This window comes from Notolepis coatsorum, assembly GCF_963971535.1.
Source record: "Notolepis coatsorum genome assembly, chromosome: 16".
Classification (NCBI taxonomy): Eukaryota; Metazoa; Chordata; class Actinopteri; order Aulopiformes; family Paralepididae; genus Notolepis; species Notolepis coatsorum.
In genome coordinates this window covers 83,987,768-84,012,082 of record NC_140180.1, presented here as the reverse complement: position 1 = coordinate 84,012,082, position 24,315 = coordinate 83,987,768, and the positions used below count along the sequence as shown (strand labels likewise).

Here is a 24,315-nt window from a genome sequence, read left to right as displayed (position 1 = left end):
GTTCCATCATGTAGAATAGAATCTGTTCCATCATGCCACTTAAAATCTTCCAATAAGACTGACATCGATGTATGTGCCTTTGATTTATCAGGAAATCAACTATGTTTGAGTTGGTCCAGTATGACGCATGACTAAACAATATCTGTGTCAGTGTTGGGCAAGTTACTCAGGAAGTGTAATTAGTTACCTATTACTGATTACTATTATTATTACTGACTCCTTTTACAAAATATTCTAAATGACTCTACTGATTACTTTGTATCTATTACTATGTAATATAATTACTATTTTGAAAATTGTAAAGCCTTACTTTACTTGTTACTGGGAAAGTAATGCAATTACTAAAAAAAGACTAATTCACACGTTACAGCCCAACACGATTTGTGTTAGCAAATGTTTCATTGATGGAAAACCTTGACAATCCCATTTTTCTGCAATAGAAATGATTGGAATTAGGTGAATAGACTGACAACGTTTGTCTTGTTAGATAGAACAGATGATGTATACTGTATGTATATATTTTTATTGCAGACGTTGACAAAGTCTTCCGTTGGGGACATAATATATATAATTATATAATATAATAATATTGCGATATTATGTTACTGTGACTGTATCGTGACAATATGATATTGTGACAATATGGTATTGCGGAGCCTCTGGTGATTCCCAGCCCTACTAGCCTGTAATAGCCTGCTGGTGTTAACTCATTGGACGCCAGACCCGATGATAGTCGGGTTAACTCGCCATCGCTTGAGCGCCAATCACGAGTATAGTCGGGTTTTAATCGTTATTTATTTTATTAGCGATATCCATTCATTTTCATCCATCCAGCCTGATGTTATCGTTGGGAATGGGTCTGAGCTTGCAAAAGGGCAAATACCGCCCCCTATGCCTTCTGGCTGGTATTGCACTCCACTGGGAATGGTATCGTTTTTTTTCTGGGACGATCCAAGCCGTGCGGGCGTGTTTTAAATAATCAGGCGAGGTAACCTGATTTCAACGATAGATCTGCGAGTCTGCCCTGTTGGTGGAGGCTGTAGCAACTATACTTACCCCCACACTCTTATGCAGAGAGGAGTCCAAATAGGAAGCAAACTGACTGGTGCTGCTTATTCTCGTTTAACATGTAGAACAAATAATTTGATATTAATTGTCCCGCTATCCTTTTTAACCTACTTCACAAACCGGAAACGCGCTGAAAAAAGCGGGAGCTTAGTGCTGGGTTTGCGAGTGCATGCAGCTGCAGAGCCACAGAATCCACCATGTGTGCCGGCACAGTGCAGTACTCCAATTCAGCCATTGGCAATTCAGCTGTTGGGTGGGGGGCGCTGCTGAGCGGTCCCCAGATAGGGCCTGAAAACAGCTGAATCTGCTGCTCTGCAGCGGCATACTCTCGCAAATAAGTCGTTGGGAGGTGGAGAGTCATCACGCAAACCCACGATAATGTTGCCGTCTCTCTCTGCCAAATTTCTCAGTTCTTCGCTTGATATAATTAAAAATGTCCAATATAACGGAATTCGTTAGCTCATAAAAATGTGATTATAACAGACTGCTGTTTATTAATGTCGGGCCGACTGCCCACAGACACCTATTTGATTTAAAGTCAGCAGCAGCACGGAGTCTCGGGACTTATTTTATTTGGAATATAATGACTGTATACGCAAAAGTAGCCTAGTTTTAAGTTAAAATATTATAAATCTACATGCCTTGAGGATGTCATTCTTTATATAGCCTGCCTATCAATTGTTTTTAAGCTCAATAAACTCTGACCGGAATTTCTCTCATTTGACCGGTAGATTTAAATCTACCGGACCCTGAGACCGCCAACAATTTTTTCTAACGGAAACCCTGGTCTGTGCGGCCATGTTTATTCACGCAGCCAGGTGGTGTTTCCTTACACATGTTCAGACAAGCTTATATACTATGTATATATGCAATTCAAAGCTATTACTACATTTTCTTTCAAACTAATTTCAAAGTAAATTCCGAGGTCAGTTTTCTGTACCAGTAATATGGCAGTTGGGGCAGAACTGTTTGACAGGTTGTGCGTTCAGGCGTAGAGGCAGCTCTGTGTAGGAGTGTGTTTCAGACTGTGTGATCTAGAGGCAGCTCTGTGTAGGAGTGTGTTTCAGACTGTGTGACGTACAGGCGTAGAGGCAGTACGCAGTGGGTCTGTTCGAGACACCGAGCCTGAAAATGTTTCTTTTTACCTGGGAATCGATACCGGTACCAAACGGTACCTTTTTTTCTGTACTTTACTCTCCCTTTCTGAAGTCTAAATTTCACAACACACAATCTAAAACCCCTTACCTCCCTCTCCCAAACCGTTCCTACAACAATAACAACAACTTGCAAAGGAGATCTTGTATCTCAATGGGACTTACTGGTAAAAAAAAAAAAAAATATTGCGATTTCTTTTTTTGCGATTTGCTAATTGCATCATTTCAAATGGCAGTTTCGATTTAAAATCGTTTAATCATTCAGCCCTACGTGTGTGACGTACAGGTGTAGAGGCAGCTCTGCTCTGTGTAGGAGTGTGTTTCAGGCTGTGTGACGTACAGGCATAGAGGCAACTCTGTAGGAGTGTGTTTCAGGCTGTGTGACGTACAGGTGTAGAGGCAGCTCTGTGTAGGAGTGTGTTTCAGGCTGTGTGACGTACAGGCGTAGAGGCAGCTCTGTGTAGGAGTGTGTTTCAGGCTGTGTGACGTACAGGCGTAGAGGCAGCTCTGTGTAGGAGTGTGTTTCAGGCTGTGTGACGTACAGGCGTAGAGGCAGCTGTGTGGAGGAGTGTGTTTCAGGCTGTGTGACATACAGGCGTAGAGGCAGCTCTGTGTAGGGATGCCCCCCGGACCCCGGTTTTAAACGGGAACCGGTACTATATTAGAAAATACCGGAGTATTTATAAGCTCCGACGTCCTCGGTACTGCTATCGATACTCTAGAGAAATTATTATTATTATTATTATTATTATTATTATTATTATTATTATTTAAAAGTTGCAAACGATCTATCCTCTCTCTGTCTCTGCACGAGAAGCGAGCCACAGCGAGTCATTATTACACACACTCCTCGCGAGTCGCTCGCTAGTAGTGCTACATACGGGTACTCCTTAATGAAAGTTCTCCGTGCTGAAGACAGCTCTGAGTCTGCATGCACCGTGACTCGTGATGGCGGATAGAGCGAAGCGTTCTAAAGAAAGTATGGATATACAACGCACGTTGCCACAAGTGCAACAAAACATTTGCCAGTAAGGGTGGCAATACGAGCAATTTATCAAAACATCTGTTGGCAAAACATGATATTAGTGTGCAGAAATGCGCGTATTCGACTGCCTTGCGCGCAGTGTTCCATCTGCATCCACGTCCACTGACGCCGGTAAGCCAAGATACGGAGTTTCCTAGGCTAATAACGAATTATTACAAATAGGCTAATAAACAAAATAATTGTTTAGCTACAAATACTACAATCTAAACTTTTTATAGATCGTCAAGCTGAGGCGTCAGCCACCAATGTGTCCCAGGCCAGTGAGCCCAGGGCCACCACACATCTTCCCTCTACCTCCCTCCACCACCCAAAGTCCTTTCACCCTAGCAGCTAGAGGAAGGATGACAGAGGATAGGGTGAACGAGTGTCACAGTTCTGTTAGCCTTTTGCATTTGTTGTTTATTATAAAAAGTCTATAATTCAGAGTCAGACACATTTAAAACATTGTTGCTGCTGTTGCTGAAGAAATTATATTCATTTATTATATTTATTTACAAAGTTATATAAAAGAACATTGCTGCTGCTGTTGCTGAAGAAATTATATTTATTTATAATACTTATTTATAAAGTTGTATTTATAAATAATAAAGCAATGTTGATTCTGTTCTTAATTAATTGTCTTTTTTTCTTGCAAAAAAAGAACCAAAAAGAACCGATAAGAGTATCGATAAAGTACCGAACCGTTAAGCAGTATCGATAAGAGTAGTAGTATCGATAAAATCCTAACGATACCCATCCCTAGCTCTGTGTAGGAGTGTGTTTCAGGCTGTGTGACGTACAGGCGTAGAGGCAGCTCTGTGTACATTTACACATTTACATTTAGTCATTTAGCTGACGCTTTTATCCAAAGTGACTTACAAGTTCTGTACGACAAGCCATCAGGAAGGGCACAACTCTACATTTACTTTTACATTTAGTCATTTAGCTGACGCTTTTATCCAAAGCGACTTACAAGTTCTGTGCGACAAGACAGCAAGAAGGATACAACTCTATCAGCTGAGCAACAATGTTCATCAAAGTGTTGAGTGCTACAGTGTAGGTTAGTTTATTAGGACAAGTGCATGACAGTACGGTTAGTTAGGGTTAGATATTTTTTTTTATTTTAATTTTTTTTATTTAATTTTTTTATTTTTTTAATTCAGATAATGGTTGAAGAAGTGCGTCTTTAGTCGACGGCGAAAGATTGGACGTGATTCGGCTGTCCTAACTGGGGTGGGCAGTTCATTCCACCATTGTGGGGCAAGGACTGAGAATAGGCGGCCTCTCCTTGATGACCCTCCCGGAGCTTGGATAGGAGTAGGTCTGAGGCGGCCAGAAGATGTAGAGCGTAGGGGTCTTGAGGGTGTGTAGTTAGAGACCATTGACCGGAGGTAGGTGGGAGCGGTTCCCTTTGCCGCATGGTATGCTAGGTCGAGGGCCTTGAAGCGGATTCGTGCAGCAATGGGGAGCCTGTGTAGGAGTGTGTTTCAGGCTGTATGATGTAGTTGTCTCAAAAATATAGAAAAATCGATACATATCGATTCTGAATATTTAAAACGGTTTCAATACTCATTTCCCGAAATATCGATATTTAATTATTCATAAAAAAGATAATAAAAATGTTGTATTAAGGAAGTTACATTGTTCATTTCAATACCTGTAATAGTACAGTAGTCCACACACACACACACACACACACGCACACGCACACACACGCACACACACACACACACACACACACACACACACACACACACACACACGTGCATTCAGTTAAGTCGGAATATGACTGTAATACAAACGGTTCAGTTTGTCAGGTACATGCAACACACAGTGTTTACATCTGTCTGCTTGAGAAAATACCATGTTCTGCAATAAAAATTATTGAAGTGAGATGAACAGTTATTTTTAAATGTGTGATCTAAAGATAAACAAAGGGTCTTAAAAGTGTTATATTTATCTTCTCTTATAGTACCAGAGAGAAGCTGAGGAGAATCAACCAGCAACAAAAGCAACATTTATAAAAAAAAAAATATGTATATATATATATTTTACATTTTAAGATTGAACCTTTTTCCCTGTGGTATCAAATGGTATTGAATATTGATACCTTTCAAGGTATCGTATCGAAGTTCGAAATTCCAGTATCGCGGCAACACTAGTATGATGTACAGGCGTAGAGGCAGCTCTGTGTAGGAGTGTGTTTCAGGCTGTGTCATGTACAGGCGTAGAGGCAGCTCTGTGTAGGAGTGTGTTTCAGGCTGTGTGACGTACAGGCGTAGAGGCAGCTCTGTGTAGGAGTGTGTTTCAGACTGTGTGACGTACAGGCGTAGAGGCAGCTCTGTGTAGGAGTGTGTTTCAGGCTGTGTGACGTACAGGCGTAGAGGCAGCTCTGTGTAGGAGTGTTTCAGACTGTGTGACGTACAGGCGTAGAGGCAGCTCTGTGTAGGAGTGTGTTTCAGGCTGTGTGACGTACAGGCATAGAGGCAGCTCTGTGTAGGAGTGTGTTTCAGGCTGTGTGACGTAGAGGTGTAGAGGCAGCTCTGTGTAGGAGTGTGTTTCAGGCTGTGTCATGTACAGGTGTAGAGGCAGCTCTGTGTAGGAGTGTGTTTCAGGCTGTGTCATGTACAGGTGTAGAGGCAGCTCTGTGTAGGAGTGTGTTTCAGACTGTGTGACGTAGAGGTGTAGAGGCAGCTCTGTGTAGGAGTGTGTTTCAGGCTGTGTGATGTACAGGCGTACAGGCAGCTCTGTGTAGGAGTGTGTTTCAGGCTGTGTCATGTACAGGTGTAGAGGCAGCTCTGTGTAGGAGTGTTTCAGACTGTGTCATGTACAGGTGTAGAGGCAGCTCTGTGTAGGAGTGTGTTTCAGGCTGTGTCATGTACAGGTGTAGAGGCAGCTCTGTGTAGGAGTGTGTTTCAGACTGTGTGACATACAGGCGTAGAGGCAGCTCTGTGTAGGAGTGTGTTTCAGGCTGTGTGACGTAGAGGTGTAGAGGCAGCTCTGTGTAGGAGTGTGTTTCAGACTGTGTGACATACAGGCGTAGAGGCAGCTCTGTGTAGGAGTGTGTTTCAGGCTGTGTCATGTACAGGTGTAGAGGCAGCTCTGTGTAGGAGTGTTTCAGACTGTGTCATGTACAGGCGTAGAGGCAGCTCTGTGTAGGAGTGTTTCAGACTGTGTCATGTACAGGCGTAGAGGCAGCTCTGTGTAGGAGTGTGTTTCAGGCTGTGTGACGTACAGGCGTAGAGGCAGCTCTGTGTACGAGTGTGTTTCAGGCTGTGTGACCTTCAGGTGTAGAGGCAGCTCTGTGTAGGAGTGTGTTTCTGGGAGTGCAGAACTCTGTGTTCCAGTCATATGGCAGATTCTACCCTCGTCTGCAGTGTCACGCTGCTTGTTACTGGTCTCTTTTGCACAAGCGAGAGTACAGCAGCTTGTGGCACATCAGTCCAACTTAAGTAGAAGACCATTCCATGGCAGTAGAGTGAGTTTGAAGGATCAGATGATGTCGTTGAACTTTATTGCATTGTAAAATAAAACATTTTCAATAATCTACAGTATGTGAAAACACACTGACTGATTGAAAGTCACTTAATAAATATTGTGCGGTCGTAGCTCAAAAGCAGTTTCAGCGTTATATTTTATATACCTATATTTCTTTCCCTATTATATTATTGCCCGTCCTCTTGTACATCATGGATCACATAGATACAAATGTGTAGAATGTTCATGCAGTGTGAAAAACATTTTCTTTCATAAATATAGAGGCCTACATTTATTAGTATCTACTAGTATTTGTTTAAGGTTACTGCAGTAACAAAAGCTTTGTGTTGATTTGAAATGAAGAATCTTGTTAAATAATCAGGTTCAATAAACCGTCTCATATTAAAGCCTGAAATGAGGAACCATATGGCCAACATTACATATTCATTTGACACACAAACCACCAGGCATGCGATGTTTCTGGGCCCTGGGAGAGAGAGGCTGCTGACAAATTGGATTAGGCAACAAATCTGTCTGGAAACGATGATAAGCGTGAATCCTCTGTGGTTATTGATTTATGTTTCACCCTACACTACCTCCTCCAGTGGTCAGGCGATGCCATCGTCCCCTCACGCGTGAAGGAATGTGACGGCGGCATTCGTTTCCGTTTCCGAGGGAGTTAACGGTCAATTTGTTCATCAATTAGCCGTAAATTGTAACAACCGGGTCGGGTTAAATGCTGCGAGCGGGGCGTGGAGTCATGTGGAGATTAGCACGTGTCTGGTAAATGTCTGATCTCTGTGAAAACAGGTCTACGCAGGAACACCGTGACAGAACAACGTGGTAGAACAATGTGAATAATTCACGAGGATTAGACCTGGTGATGAATCGCGGGGGGCTCAACAGGCTTAATGGTGACTCAGCCTCTTGATTACATTTCAGCCTGCAGAGTTCACAGACAGGGTGCTCGTTACCAGAGGTGGTGTTGATATAAAAGTAGAACCCCTGGTGTGTCATGATACCTGTCGAGGGGTGTCTACTAGAGCTGTGAATCTTCACTGGCCTCATGATTCGATTCGATTACGATTCAGCTGTCGACGCATCTCGATGCAGCTCAATAATATATTACATCCTCAATTTTATAATCTATATTACTGCACATGGCTACTTTTTCATCAATTAATACAAGCAGTCAGATAAATTAACTTTTATTTAGAAAGTTCTTAATCAGAATGTCAAAAAAAATGTCTTTACTAGTGTTGCATGATACAGATAATAGAAAGGTATCTCGATACCCAGCTGTTAAAAACGGTTCACTACTCTTTTTATTAGTATGATCAGTATGAGTTGAGTGGATGCATGACCAGAGCACTAGCTTTAATAATACAATAATAATAATAATAATATATTTGATTTGTAGGGCGCTTTATAGTTGTGGAGCAAATCCCAAAGCGCTACATTGTAAAAGAACATAAACGCTAGCAAGAGAGTACATTTTCTTTTTTCACTGCATTGATGCAGCATCGTCCACATCCGCATCGCGATGCACCCTAGAATCGAGAAATGTCCACACCCCTAGTGTCTGCTGTCTACTCACAATTGACTCATTTCACATTAAAATCCTGCATAATATATTTAATCACACAGCTTATAAAATCCTGATTTAATTACAAACAACAAAACTAGTTTATAAGCTGATTATGAACAGGTCACTAGTGTATGCTACTTTCCGGTGTCTGCTTTTTGGACCTGCCCTGCTTTTGGATTGTACATAGGGTTATAACCAGGGTTGCAAAATCTCCAGAATATTCAAAGGTGGAAACTTTCCATGTGAATTAACAGGAATATATGGGAATGAATGGAAATACGAGGGTTATTTTCACAGGCTGTATTTACCATGGCATGTGTGCAGATAGAAACATAAACCTTTTACCAGATCATAAGTACTAAGCAGACATCATCGTAAACCCTTGTAATAGAAAATACATTACTTTGAAGTTTAAAGGGACACTTTCCCAGAAAACAATGCTGATTTATTTAGCACATAATCTCACACTCACCAACACTGTAAACAGTTTGCATACATTAATTTAGGCTGACAGTAATTGCAAGTTAATGAGTTTGAATATGTCCTTCAGTTAGTCATTAGAGGATGCTGTAGCCTTGTGTTGTGTTAATTGCAACTCAATGTAATTATGGACATGAAAAAATAGCAGCCCCTGCTACTACTCTGTCATCTCCATCATTTCATTGAGCTGTAATTAACACAACACAAGGCTACAGCATCCTCTGATGACATCACTAGAGGACATAGTCAAATAACATTTTACAAACATTTTAAATGTCAATAACTATCATACTAAGTGAATGTGTGCAAACTGTATTCAAGTTATGCAATATGTGTCGGATTATGTGCAAAATAAATCAGCATTTTTGTGAATTGAAAGATTTGACTCACTAAAAATGCATTCCGTGTGATCCACTCCAAACATACTGTATTAGTGAGAGATCCTGAGAGTCACCTGTACAGGTGATATAAGAGTGTTCTGTACAGGTGATATAAGAGTGTTCTGTACAGGTGATATAAGAGTGTTCTGTACAGGTAATATAAGAGTGATCTGTACAGGTGATATAAGAGTGTTCTGTACAGGTGATATAAGAGTGTTCTGTACAGGTGATATAAGAGTGATCTGTACAGGTGATATAAGAGTGTTCTGTACAGGTGATATAAGAGTGTTCTGTACAGGTGAGGTGATATAAGAGTGTTCTGTACAGGTGATATAAGAGTGTTCTGTACAGGTGATATAAGAGTGTTCTGTACAGGTGATATAAGAGTGTTCTGTACAGGTGATATAAGAGTGTTCTGTACAGGTGATATGAGTGTTCTGTACAGGTGATATAAGAGTGTTCTGTACAGGTGATATAAGAGTGTTCTGTACAGGTGATATAAGAGTGATCTGTACAGGTGATATAAGAGTGTTCTGTACAGGTGATATAAGAGTGATCTGTACAGGTGACATAAGAGTGTTCTGTACAGGTGATATAAGAGTGTTCTGTACAGGTGATGGAAGAGTGATATACCGTAAGAGTGTTCTGTACAGGTGATATAAGAGTGTTCTGTACAGGTGATATAAGAGTGTTCTGTACAGGTGATATAAGAGTGTTCTGTACAGGTGATATAATAGTGATCTGTACAGGTGATATAAGAGTGATCTGTACAGGTGATGGAAGAGTGATATAAGAGTGTTCTGTACAGGTGATATAAGAGTGTTCTGTACAGGTGATATAAGAGTGTTCTGTACAGGTGATATAAGAGTGTTCTGTACAGGTGATGGAAGAGTGATATAAGAGTGTTCTGTACAGGTGATATAAGAGTGTTCTGTACAGGTGAGGTGATATAAGAGTGTTCTGTACAGGTGATATAAGAGTGTTCTGTACAGGTGAGGTGATATAAGAGTGTTCTGTACAGGTGATATACGAGTGTTCTGTACAGGTGATATAAGAGTGATCTGTACAGGTGATATAAGAGTGTTCTGTACAGGTGATATAAGAGTGATCTGTACAGGTGATATAAGAGTGTTCTGTACAGGTGATATAAGAGTGATCTGTACAGGTGATATGAGTGTTCTGTACAGGTGATATAAGAGTGTTCTGTACAGGTGATATGAGTGTTCTGTACAGGTGATATAAGAGTGATCTGTACAGGTGATATAAGAGTGTTCTGTACAGGTGATATAAGAGTGATCTGTACAGGTGATATAAGAGTGTTCTGTACAGGTGATATAAGAGTGATCTGTACAGGTGATATAAGAGTGTTCTGTACAGGTGATATAAGAGTGTTCTGTACAGGTGATATGAATGTTCTGTACAGGTGATATAAGAGTGATCTGTACAGGTGATATAAGAGTGTTCTGTACAGGTGATATAAGAGTGGTCTGTACAGCAGAGGGTTGTAATTCTACTGAATTACCATTAAATGCGATGCTGGAAATGACATGTACATGTGATGGAGGAGTACACTGCATACTGAATGCACAGTGCATTAAATGGGGACAAAACATGCCACAAAACCTAGTAGTGGCTTATTATGTGTATTTCCCCCCAAAATAAATTAACTATTAGGCTATAAGCTAAGAATTGTATTGAAAGTTAGACAAATTCCTGAGCCTAACTTCCCAGCCGAAACTTTCCGGAAATTTACTGGAATGTTTCCGCCCCTTTGCAACCCTAGTCGTAGCAATACACACATGAGTTTAAAGCAATACAATTTGCATGACATGCAGCCAGCCAGCCAGTCTGTGAATTTTGAGAGTTGCTCCCTATTTCAGTGGTTCCCATACGTGTTGATATAAATAGTTGTGTATTAGGCCACAGACCCCCTTTGATTAGTATCTTTGCTGTGTCGGATATGATTTAGTCCAGAATTCCTTAACACTTACTGTAGCATGCTGTCTGTAGAGGTGAAACCTAGAACCAGAACTGTTCTTATATGTTCTCTTATTGGGCTAAATTAAATAGAACTTCAGCTGCTCCTTTTATTTAGTTGGGAAACCCCTTAAGGTCCTTGGACCTCACTAAGGGAACCAGTGCTCTAGTTCAGTTAAACCGTAGCCTAACGTAACCATAGCCTTGGTTTTTGTCCTGCTTTTGGACTGTTGACTATCTGAGAGGCAGGCAGGAAGTAGGGACTGGAGCAGTTCACAGATAGGAAGTCATCTTAAACACACAGCAGCCTTGGGGCTGTGGGGGGCAGGGCCCTCTGAGAGGAAGGATGAATGTCCGTTTTTAAATATTGGTAAAAGGTTCCAAATTCTGGCTTCCTTGGAAAATGATTTATGCTGTAGGCCAGGGGTTCCCAATAAGCAGCCCACGGGCCGCATTATTTTAATTTGGCCCAGCAAAGTTATATTAATCAAACGCGAAAAGAAAACAAAATACTATATTAGGGGTGTGACGGTACACGTATCCGTATTGAACGCGCTGTGTACCGAACTAATGCAACGGTACGTTAACCACTAACGGAACGCACAGAACCTTTTTTTTTGCGTGCAGAATTGTATTCAAAACTATAAATTCATCCCTTCCCAAAATATATTTTTGTAACACAGCAGGGTCATTACTGAAAATGTTCATCCTTTTCTTGTTCGCCAAATAACACACACACACCCACAGCAACTTTCTTCCACGTGACTTTCACCCATAGTTGATCCGAGAAAAAAACCAAACGCACATACATTTGCTGAGCTCCTCTCCAGTCGAGCTGCTGTGGTGTTTGAATCCAAAATATTGATCAATCCTCTGCCATTGTTGTGTAACATCTATTCATCTCTTCTCTAGAGTCTTCTTTCTCTGCTTCACGTGAAGTTAAATCTGCTCTAGAAGTGAGACTGACGCTTAAAAAGCACACCGGCGGGGGCGGTAGGCAATTAATTTATTCAGTGGAGGCCTGAACACAGAATGACACCGGTATCACTGACTACCGTGCTGCCAAGCCTATGTAGAACTAAGTATAACGTAATAAAAGATAATTATATTTAATAATGATAATTATAATAATTATTATAAATATATAATAATGATTATAAATCCATTATCGGTTGGGCTGAACACACCTGATTGACGGCATTCTTGGCAAGTGAGGACATCCCTGTTGGTATCCTCCTCTGCCCAGGTCCTCAGGCTCTGAACAGAGCAGGAATCAAGAGCCAATGTCAGTCATCTTGTTTGTCGTTTATTTTAAGTTGGCCTTGTGAAACCTAGTAGAGATGGTGTTTTAGTCTTGGCCTTGTGAAACCTAGTAGAGACAGTGTTTTAGTCTTGGCCTTGTGAAACCTAGTAGGGAAGATGTTTTAGTCTTGGCCTTGTGAAACCTAGTAGGGAAGATGTTTTAGTCTTCGCCTTGTGAAACCTAGAAAAGGTGTTTCAGTCTTCGCCTTGTGAAACCTAGTAGGGAAGATGTTTTAGTCTTCGCCTTGTGAAACCTAGAAAAGGTGTTTCAGTCTTCGCCTTGTGAAACCTAGTAGGGGAAGATGTTTTAGTCTTCGCCTTGTGAAACCTAGTAGGGAAGATGTTTTAGTCTTGGCCTCATGAAACTTAGTAGAGAAGGTGTTTTAGTCTTGTTAAACTTAGTAGAGAAGGTGTTTTAGTCTTGGCCTTATGCAACTTAGTATAGAGAGGTATTTTAGTCTTGTTAAACTTAGTAGAGACACTAGTGTTTTAGTCTTGGCCTTGTGAAGGATTAGAAGGCCTGATATTAACCACAAGAGAAATAGTAAATAAGTAAAAACTATTCTGTGTAGAAATAGGCAGTATATTGGTATTTGTCATTTATATCTGTCTGTGTTATTGTATTCAGGAATCTTTGGGTGGCTTAATTGGTGATAAAAAGTCAAACCTAAATCGGATGAATCACAAAATGATTTCTGAATTATTTGAGAATGTTCACTGTAAATGAAGTTTGCTGCTGTATCTCCCTTCCTCTTTACCCCTCCAATGTGTCCAATTTGATGAACATGAATTTGATGATCTGATTATGTGCTTTACTACGCCTAAGCGGATCTTATGATTTTAATATCGAAATAAGTCCTTCTGAATATAGTGATATTAGTTTTCTATATCAGCCCACCTCTTATGTGTGTGTCTTTCTGCCATGCAGGGGGTCCTGTCCAACCTGACCACCATTACAGACCTGGGGGGCTTCGACCCGGTGTGGCTGTTCATCGTGGTGGGAGGGGTGATGTTCGTCCTGGGCTTCGCAGGCTGCATCGGAGCGCTGAGGGAGAACACCTTGCTGCTCAAATTTGTAAGTTGTCTGCTCTCCTCCACATCACTTCCAGCCACCAATTTACACCTTTCTCTCAGATGCAGTCCACACACCCTCTCAGCCGTGGTTCACACCATGGCTGAGGTTGTCAGCGTAGCAGGTGTGACTCTGACTCGCTCGGGCAGGTGGTGTGTGTAGTGTGTGTACATAGTGTGTGTGTGTGTGTACGCCTGCCACAGACGTCAGCACATCGACACAGAGAGTTGTAGGCATGAATATTAATCAAACACTCAGTCACTGGGAACTATTTGAATACCAAATGTTTGTCTCAAACACCCCTCCCCCACACACATTAACTCATTGGACGCCGACAACGCTTATATACGTGTTTGTCCGACAACCGTTGAACGCCAACCGCGTATATATACGTTATTTGATCGTTATTTCTTTTATTCGATATTTCCATCCAGGGAGCCTGGTGTTATCATGGGGCTGAGTCTGAGATAGCTAAAGTGCAATACCGGCCGCATCCTACCAGGCGGCGGTATCGAGCACCATTTGAAACCTTGTGTATTGGGCTGTGCGTCGATGAAATGCCTTCGGGCGGCGGGCGCTCTTTTCTACTAACCTGAACCTAGGGCTTCACCCGATCGTATTGAATCGTTTTCGGGACCCCCGATTAATTATGCTGTGTTGGGTTATGTCGTGGGCCAAATGGACATACAATCTACCAGATGGCAATCAAATAATTGGAATATTCTTTTTGGAATCCCACCGGCCACAGGTAAGAGCAATTTAATGTAAATTTCAGCTTGATTTTTTTTGGCGACCCCACACTTAACACTTTGGATGCCAGCCACGACAATTGTCGTTTATCAGCCCCCCCATTGAGTGCCGACGACGACAAATGTCGTTTGAGTCTCCCGTTGGTACAGCAGCCCCTCCAGGAGCTCAGATGGGGAAAAAGCGCCCCCTATAGTCTATCCCTGTGTAACTGCAGGTCAGTCGATTAGACTGACCTGGGATCTGTAGATCTGTAGAGGTGGAGCCAACTGGCTCCATTGTGCTGGCGAGCCGTCTGATCAAGAGGGATCTGATCGCGAGACGGAAAGCAGCCTGGAATATATATTTACAGCAGCCAATAATCAATCAATAAACGCGATCGATATTTGGAATGGCGATCAGGAATTGGAATAATCTTTTTGGAGAACATCTGATCTAAGGTAAGGAGTCTATGTTACCAGTCTTGGGGTAATCGGAGCTGTATTCACTGAGATAACAGCGTGTCCCTATGTGTGTGTGTGTGATCTTGAGGAAACGAGAGAATAGATTTTTCAGCCTGCGTCTATAGCGTGCATAAGTACACATATTCTATCGATAATCTAGCGTTTATTTGAAAACGATTCATAAATAGGCCGACAAATGACAACGTGTCTAGTGTATTCGAGAATATTCCAATAAATGCTGTTTATGGGGGAATCTTTCAATTTTCAGAAATGTTATAAAAAGGATATGAACCGATTAAAAAAAACAATCCGTTTCGACAATGTTGACTGCAAACAAGTCATTGATAAGCGACGGGCAGATTAGACACATAGCCATAATTTAAAACATAGATTAGCATTGAAGTGGATGATGGCATTCAACAGGGTAAAAAGGTAAACAAGTAACACTGATAGTGTTAATGTATCGCGTAATTTCAAGTGGAAATAAGGAATATCAAAATAAAAGCACACATTGTTGAACTTGATCATGCATATTTATTAGAAAATGATAATTTCAGCACTGTTGTCAATGAAATTAATTCATATTATCAATAAAAGCAACGGAATTGTTTCTGTACACATTTATAAAATGAGGCATATTTAGCCAAAATATATTGCCAGAACGTGAAAAGAAAATGCGCTGACGTGCGCTTTGGCGCAGATCCGCTGCTACTCTGAAAATCCGGCCTCACAGAGGTATGTTGATGAGAAGGGGACACACTTTCTCAGCGCAGCATTACACAACACTGGGTACTCGTTCCGGACTGATATCCAGAACTTTGCGAGGGCCTGTCCAGTGAACTTGACTTTTAGTAGCTCGTCACACGAAAGACGAATTACCCCAAAATCTCTGCTGATTAACCTGGAGTGTCACTAACGGAGTTTCGTAATCCAGCTCATTACCAGCACATTTCTCTACCAATCGTTTCTTTTGTCTGCAAGGAAAATCTGCGCTTCTTCTCCGAGTTAAAAAAGGCGATTTAATACTCTGCCTCGAGATAGCCACCGGTTATGTGCAGAGCCCATTTCACCGCTACCAACCGGCACCGCTTCTGACAACAAACCTATCAATTGCGAGTCTAGGTTACACACAAAAGACCACACCCCCGTCCCCCTCCCGTGATTATACATGCGCAGGATGTAGTGAGATGTGTATTGGAATACTGTGTGTCGGCCTCCGTTGATGAAGGGGCGAGACATGGCAAATACACACAGCTGCCGGGTGGAAAACTCAGTTTAAATTCTTTTTTTTGCCAATGCACTGTCACCTACCCACGACCCCACTTTGGGTAGGTACGCAACCCGTAGTTTGAGAACCGCCATATCCCGGAAACAGCGTGGCAGCCAATGAGTTAACATATTGTTTTGTTTTTTCTTAATAGTGAACGTGAGATAATCCAACAAGCGAGCTAGCTGGCTGTTGTTATTGCTAACAGCTATATTAGCACGCATATTTTCCGGGAACAAAAGCATTCATTCTGAACGTTACATCACTGATGCTTACCAGTCTCTCTTTCTTCATCTTCCTTTTCTGTTCTCCCAGCTGTTAACAGTAAATGCTACCTGGCTAGCTATCGAGCTGTACCCACCATGCCGTTCAGTGGTGTAACATTTAATAGGGTCCCCTCTCAATACACTACACAGCTGCTGGTAAAAACAAGGGAAAATATATTTTTTGAGACAAACATTTGAATTTTTTTATTTTTATTATTTAACGGCTATTCAAATATTCAACCTGACTGTTCTTTTCTTTTCCAACCACAATATTTTCACATTTGGCACCTTTATTAAACCTTAAATGGGCACGTCACCAAAACAAACCAATACTGATTTATTTTGCACATAATCTCACACATGACCAAAAACTAAACCATAGGTGTCAAACTCATGGCCCGCGGGCCAAATGTGGCCCGCCACGTCATTTGATGTGGCCCCCCAAGAGCCCTGTTTTTTTTTTTTTTTTACATTAATCTTGGGTTAAAAAATAGCGGCGTTAAAATAATTGTGGGTTAATGCGTTAATAAAGCTTTAACTTTGACAGCCTTAGTTATTACACATTCTTACACATACATGTATGTTGAACATCTGAGGTATTGATGAAGTAACAAAGGAAAAAAGCCAAAAGCACTTACTCCTCAGACATTCTTTGACAATTTTACAGCCCAAAATACAAAAAAGATCCAGGCGGAATAGGTAACAAAGGGTTGAAGAAATATTGTCTGAACTGTCAGATGCAAACTGGCTGTGTGACATAACCGAGCATCTCGCTCAATTGAATAAGAAGCTGTAGGGACGCAAACAAGTCCCACCCAAAACTTGACCAATATAGTTGTGAACTGAGACAACCCTTATTTTGTTATTTTTGAGTACAGTTACGTGTTCATGCAGACACATAATAGCAATTTCATTACGAATTGAAAATGGGGGACCCTGATGTAAACAAGTCGAAAGTCTTTCTCTGGTCTGCATCCCCTTAACAATTGTGTGTATTGAACTGTACTGTACCCATTCTGCAATCTGTTAATTAAAGTTAATTAAACTATCTTCCATTAGTTGGATGTATGGCCTCTGCAAGGTTGTGTGCAGCCATTTGTTTTTGTAACATCTGCTACATCTGTCCCACGTGTTCTTTGCAGCTCACAGTTGTTAGTTCTGCCCCTCTTGACTGTGACAAAAAGGTTTTGAACAAACTTAATGTCATAGCTTGTATTTGATGATATTCTTCTTTGTTATTTACTTGAATGGTTTGATCATTGATTGATGGAGTAATATGGGGTTCTGATAAACTAAAATTATTTGTTAAAATAACATAAGCTAACATATATTTTTACATCTATGCATATGCAATATGTATAACTTGAATAAGTAATAAATACAGAAACAACATGTTTAACAATATGTAAATGAGTAGCTACATTTATTTTACATTACATTAACATTTATACGGTCTTTGGCCCTTTGAGGGCAACCATAATGCTGATGTGGCCCTTTGTGAAAATGAGTTTGACACCCCTGCTCTAAACCATCCACCAGTGATGTCATTGGGGACATTGAATCCTTGTGTCATGTTAATTTCAGCTCAATGAAATTATAAGGCAGCAGTCGCTATAAGACAAGGTATTGCTATTTTTTCATCTACATAATTTCATGGTAATATATATTTTTTCTCCGCCTGATTTTCTATGCTTTTCCTCCCATCCCAATTTAGTCGTTATGCCAATTCCCCCCCTCCCCTACCTGGTTATTGTGCGCATGTTCCCCCTACTCGTCGGTACAAGGGAACCCTGAAGTCTACCACACGCGTCCTCCGACACATGCAGAGACAGCCAGCGGCTCTCTTTTCACCTGGCAGCTCATTGGTGAAGTGTAATGCGTGGGAGGTCACGCTGCCTTCACCACTTCCTGCCTTTCGCTGAGCAGGCGCCCAGACCTGACCTGTAGGTGTCGCTGTCCACAACGCCAGATTACCACCCACGACTTCCCTCCCGCTAACTCAGCCAAACGAGTTAGTATGACGATCGGCCCAAGCCGCAGGCAATGCTGACTCCGGGAGTCGAGACCGCAGCCTCTTGCATTGGTGACGAGCGCAATCTCCGCTACGCCACCCGACCGCCCTAATTTCATGGTAATATAGTATAATTAACACAACACAAGGATGCAATGTCCTTGATGACATCATTGGTGGCTATGTTCAAACTCATTTAAGTCATGTTTTTTGATCTTGAGAAAACCCTGAATTTTGTTTTATTTGCATTAAGTACGAGTTTAAGTTTAATAAGAGCTACCTGGCAGGGTTTCCGTTTTTGGTGTCTGTCCACATGTCCAGAAATATGTGACTCAGTCAGCACGATCAAACCCGTCTTGTTATGGCCGTCACAAATTCTTCAAAATAGGCCAAATGTTGCGAAATTCAGAAATAGGTAAGAATTTTGATATTCGCAATTTTGAGTGCTTTGACATCTTCTCTTATCTGTCTCTTTATTTGATAAATGTAATCTGACTTGTAAATATGTTAATTATTGTTAGATAGTCCAGCTGTATTATTACATACATACAGGGTTGAGTCTTTCTGTGGTTTCTGGCTCTGGGGAGAGAGTAGCTCATGTTCACACATATTGATTGAACTATCCCAGGCCATGAAATGACATGGTGGAGTTATTAATTTGGGTGGTGGTCCCCTTTAAGGCCATGGCCACAAACAGAGGAGTCCCATGCCTTTTGGCACCTTGTCCCTTTGGCTTCAAATCTGAGCTGAGGATTCAATTAATTCTGAGCCCAAAAACCATGACACATAATTTTGGGGGAAATAAAAAGTGTTTGGGGGTGGGGTTGACTATTGATAACAACAGTACAACTGATGGAGACAAACCAGCTTGGTTGCTGGCTGCTGCTCAGAGTGGCTATTAAGTCAGACCTCCAGGTCCATTAGCCACTGCAGAGAGGAGGAGCCAGAGGGAGCTGATGTGGCTTTTGGGCCGGGAAGCGTTTTATGGCCCTTGTGCATTTATCATTAACCTCCGTTTCCTCCTGCGTTTACTGTAAAGAGATGACATAATGGTTCCTCCAGGGACCACAGGTCCTCATTCAGCCACGTTCTCATTCTGTCAGTCAGGCCAACAACATCCAGACTGAGGTAGAATAGTTTGTTTGTTTGCTGGTTTTACAATAGAGTGATGATGGAAAAGCATGGAGTGTTTCTTCCTGATAGGACATGGAAGATCCTGTCATTGAAAACATTGATTAAAATATTCTGTTTGTGCGCGTGCATGTGTGTATGTGTGTGTGTGTGTGTGTGTGTGCGCGTGTGTGTGTAGTTCTCAGTGTTCCTGGGTTTGATCTTCTTCCTGGAGTTGACTGCAGGGATCCTGGCCTTCGTCTTTAAAGACTGGATCAAAGACCAGCTCAACTTCTTCATCAACAACAACGTCAAGGCCTACCGAGACGACATTGACCTGCAGAACCTCATCGACTTTGCCCAGGAATACGTGAGTCCACAGCACCCCGACTACAAGAAACGACACAACGGAAATACACACTCAAAACTTGAATCACTCTAAGAACTTGGAATAAAAGAAACCGCGACTGTCCACGACAAATTTCTATATATTATTTATTTAAATGTTCTTTACTTTGTACTTAACTTTTTAAAATGATGACGAAAAATAAGAATCGTGATCTCAATTCTTAGAGAGAAAATCGTGCAGCCCTAATATGAAGAGTCTTCACCAGGACTTCGTGTTGAGATGAAGAGAGTAGCTTTCAAACGGGTTGTGTTTCCTGCACAGAGACAGGCTCGTCTGTAGGTCGTCCCCCGACAACGATGTCACGGTGTAAATCACACCACTTGTCATCAATTAGAATGATCCTCCAGTTATCCTAATGAAGCAGTGCAATGAGGTCACTGGGGCCATAATCTGCCACAACGTGACTGTTGTCCGCTTGTAATCAGCCGGCGTCACTCACATGGGGTCGTGGCTCGCTGTCTGGAGGGCCTCCCTGCTGAGTCGGCTGCCAAGCGCTGTTCTGAGTCCAACGTTCAGAGGAAAATGTCTGTTGCCGCGGAGCACAAAAGTGAAGCCAACGTCGGGAAGTGGAACAAATCATTTTTATCTTCTTTTTTGTAACTGCTGACACACAATTGCTTGGCGTTGGTTAACAGCATATAACGGAACATTCTGTACATTCAATTTTTCTTTTAAAACCCTTTAAAGGCCCACTTTGCCAATTATTTACCTAGATCCTTTCACTCTGTTGATAGGAGGATGTGATAAACGGACATAAAACTTACCAGCATAAAACTGAACAAGAGAAAACCCTCTTAACGGTATGAAACGGCGTGAAACTGCCCATTCAAGCTCTTCTGGTCGGATACGACCAGCGCTGCGGAATCCATAAAAGGCTATGCTCTCATTTCCAGATAACATAAAATATGAACGACACAAATGTAAAACGGTGCCCAAAAGTCACTTTTGCTTGAAGACATTTATTTTCCGTTGCCGTTTCCTTTCATCCGTCACGTTTAAACAAGGTGCGATTACCGGTCATGGCCACATGGTGTCAGTCATCCTCCACGGGTCGGTCATTCTGCCTTTTCTCCTTCACAGTGGTCATGCTGCGGAGCCCACGGGCCCAACGACTGGAACCTGAACATCTACTTCAACTGCACTGAGCTGAACCCCAGCAGGGAGAGCTGCGGAGTCCCCTTCTCCTGCTGCGTCAAAGACCCTGCTGTGAGGCCCACGCTCATCATCAGAAACAATGCTGAGGCCTTTATGCCTCGTCTCCACTAGCCAGGGTTTAGCTGTGCTGTGGTCTTTTATACCTTGTCTCCACTAGCCAGGGTTTAGCTGTGCTGTGGTCTTTATGCCTTGTCTCCACTAGCCAGGGTTTAGCTGTGCTGTGGTCTTTTATACCTTGTCCCCACTAGCCAGGGTTTAGCTGTGCTGTGGTCTTTATGCCTTGTCTCCACTAGCCAGGGTTTAGCTGTGCTTTGGTCTTTATGCCTTGTCTCCACTAGCCAGGGTTTAGCTGTGCTGTGGTCTTTATGCCTTGTCTCCACTAGCCAGGGTTTAGCTGTGCTGTGGTCTTTATGCCTTGTCTCCACTAGCCAGGGTTTAGCTGTAATGAGGTCTTTATGCCTTGTCTCCACTAGCCAGGGTTTAGCTGTAATGAGGTCTTTATGCCTTGTCTCCACTAGCCAGGGTTTAGCTGTGCTGTGGTCTTTTATACCTTGTCTCCACTAGCCAGGGTTTAGCTGTAATGAGGTCTTTATGCCTTGTCTCCACTAGCCAGGGTTTAGCTGTGCTGTGGTGTTTTATACCTTGTCTCCACTAGCCAGGGTTTAGCTGTAATGGGGTCTTTATGCCTTGTCTCCACTAGCCAGGGTTTAGCCATGCTGAGGCCTTTATGCCTTGTCTCTACTAGCCAGGGTTTAGCCATGCTGAGGCCTTTATGCCTTGTCTCCACTAGCCAGGGTTTAGCCATGCTGTGGTCTTTATGCCTTGTCTCCACTAGCCAGGGTTTAGCCATGCTGAGGCCTTTATGCCTTGTCTCCACTAGCCAGGGTTTAGCTGTAATGGGGTCTTTATGCCTCATCTCCACTAGCCAGGGTTTATTCGTGCTGTGGCCTGTCTGGGTCACATCTCCATTGTCTTTAGAACCTGGCCAAACCTGGCTGGACCCTGGCTGAGACAGACACCTTTCACAACCTGGCCAAAGCTTGCTGGGACTGTTGTATCATCATGGTTTAGCTTGTGCCAGGCTGAACATAGCTAATGGAGACAAACCCAACCATACCATACCATGCTAGACCATGGCTAGCCCCAGCCAGGCTAAACATAGCTAATACAGACAAGACATTAGTCGACCAAGTCTTTGATGGTGAATGAATAATGAAAGGCCTAAGCACTAGAATTAAACGGGTTCTTCTTCTGTATTAATGATGTGGAAAATGTCTTACAGATTCGTCAACAAATCCTACTATTAGGCGAGTTGGAATTAACAGCCATTTCTACCCTGTAGAGTTACTAAAGACCTTTCCTTGCCTTTGTGGGAAGTTCTTTTGGTCGTCATGTATATATATTTATCAACATCTGTCTGATCACGTTTTTTGCCACCGATACCGATCACCGATCGTCGTGAGCCATATCGGCCGATACCGATCCGATACAGATCGTTTTTGATTAAAAAAAAAATAGAAATGTATCAATTTTTTTTTAATAAAATATATATATTATATAATTAGACTTGTACTTGTATTATCTGCGAGACATCGCCACCACGCAACAAGCTCCACTGTCTGTGTGTACTCTAGTAGCTTCCAGCTACGGCCAGGATTCTCCGGAGCTGCAGCTGGGCCCTATACTCGAGTAGCCTGCAGCTACGGCCAGGATTCTCCGGAGCTGCAGCTAGACCCTATTGATCACATTCAACAACATGCCCTCAGCTCGAATACGCATCGAATGAGTGTTATAAAACATTGATATCAGGAGCTATCTGTGGCTACTGCTGGCCGGCTATATAACGTTGATACAGCGCCTCGGTGAACTATTTAGTTCAGTGGGACATTTCGTTTTGAACAGTGAGCTGGCGTCAGCTAACCTGAGGTATCATACACGTCTCTACTAGACTTGCTGGAGCGTTTGTTGATGTCAGGAGCTATCGGTAGCTGGCCGGCTAGATACCGTTCGGTTAGACAATGCCTCATCATGTATTGGACTGGAAGTGAATGGTTGACTGGGTCATTTTGTAACGGTAGCTAATGTTAACTCAGGGAGACGCCGTCCTCCCGTCCCACTAGATAGACTAGACCCGTGCGCGCGGGAGGGGCTGGAGGGAGCAGACGAGGGAGCAGACGCTGCACCACTGTGTGGGAGTGAGTGCAGCTCCCGGTGTCTGAGACAGAACTCAGCGAATGAGATCGGTTTTGACGATCGGCGAAAATAAAGCATTATCACCGATCACCGATCGCATATTTATACTGATTATCGGCCGATAACGATCGGTGGCGATCAATCGGGGCATCCCTAATATAATCCTTTTTTACGTAATCTGTAGATGCTATATCTATATCTGTATTCTGTACATATCCCTTACCTACTCTTACGATGCTGGCCAGTACGTCTTAGTACATAATAATACTAACTTTGTACATACATCTAGTAAGAGTAGGTAAGGGATATGTATAGATCTATATAGTATCTACAGATATGTGAAAATGATTATATGCAGGTATATTCAGACAGATGTTGATACATATATATATGACGACCAAAAGACCAAAAAACTTCCCACAAAGGCAATGCACTGTGTTAGCAGCACTATTAATCAGTAGTACTCATATATATATATATATATATATATATATATATATATCCAGTTGAATCACCTGTACATTATATATTACTATTGCACTTTACTGTTACATTTGCCAAACCTCTTTTCGTTGTCCTGTACTTGTGCTGTACATTTGAATCAAATCTAATATCTTTGTGCTGTTCCTTGCAGGAGGATGTCATCAACACACAGTGTGGATATGACGTGCGGCTCAAAGGGGTGCGTATTTCCTAAAGCTCCTGGTTTGTTTGCAAAGTTTGCATACTTATGAGTACTGTGTCTTAACCAACACTCACACAACATACCTAGAAACACTGCAGTGCAGGAGGTTCAGTGAGAGAGGAGGTTCAGTGGGAGAGGAGGTTCAGTGGGAGAGGAGGTTCAGTGGGAGAGGAGGTTCAGTAGGAGAGGAGGTTCAGTGGGAGAGGAGGTTCAGTAGGAGAGGAGGTTCAGTGAGAGAGGAGGTTCAGTAGGAGAGGAGGTTCAATGGGAGAGGAGGTTCAGTGGGAGAGGAGGTTCAGTAGGAGAGGAGGTTCAGTGAGAGAGGAGGTTCAGTAGGAGAGGAGGTTCAGTGGGAGAGGAGGTTCAGTGGGAGAGGAGGTTCAGTGGGAGAGGAGGTTCAGTGGGAGAGGAGGTTCAGTAGGAGAGGAGGTTCAGTGGGAGAGGAGGTTCAGTGGGAGAGGAGGTTCAGTGGGAGAGGAGGTTCAGTGAGAGAGGAGGTTCAGTAGG

At 42.4% G+C, this 24,315-nt stretch overlaps 1 protein-coding gene across 1 annotated transcript in view; it reads left to right on the top strand.

Annotated features, from left to right (window-relative positions):
- Positions 1-24,315, top strand: part of tspan17 (tetraspanin 17) — a 38,762-nt gene that overhangs the window by 6,580 nt on the left and 7,867 nt on the right. The window contains exons 2-5 of the mRNA XM_084332442.1: positions 13,331-13,525; positions 19,566-19,736; positions 20,856-20,981; positions 23,758-23,805. Coding sequence (XP_084188568.1) covers positions 13,331-13,525; positions 19,566-19,736; positions 20,856-20,981; positions 23,758-23,805 — 540 coding nt within the window. The remainder of the gene's footprint in view (positions 1-13,330; positions 13,526-19,565; positions 19,737-20,855; positions 20,982-23,757; positions 23,806-24,315) is intronic.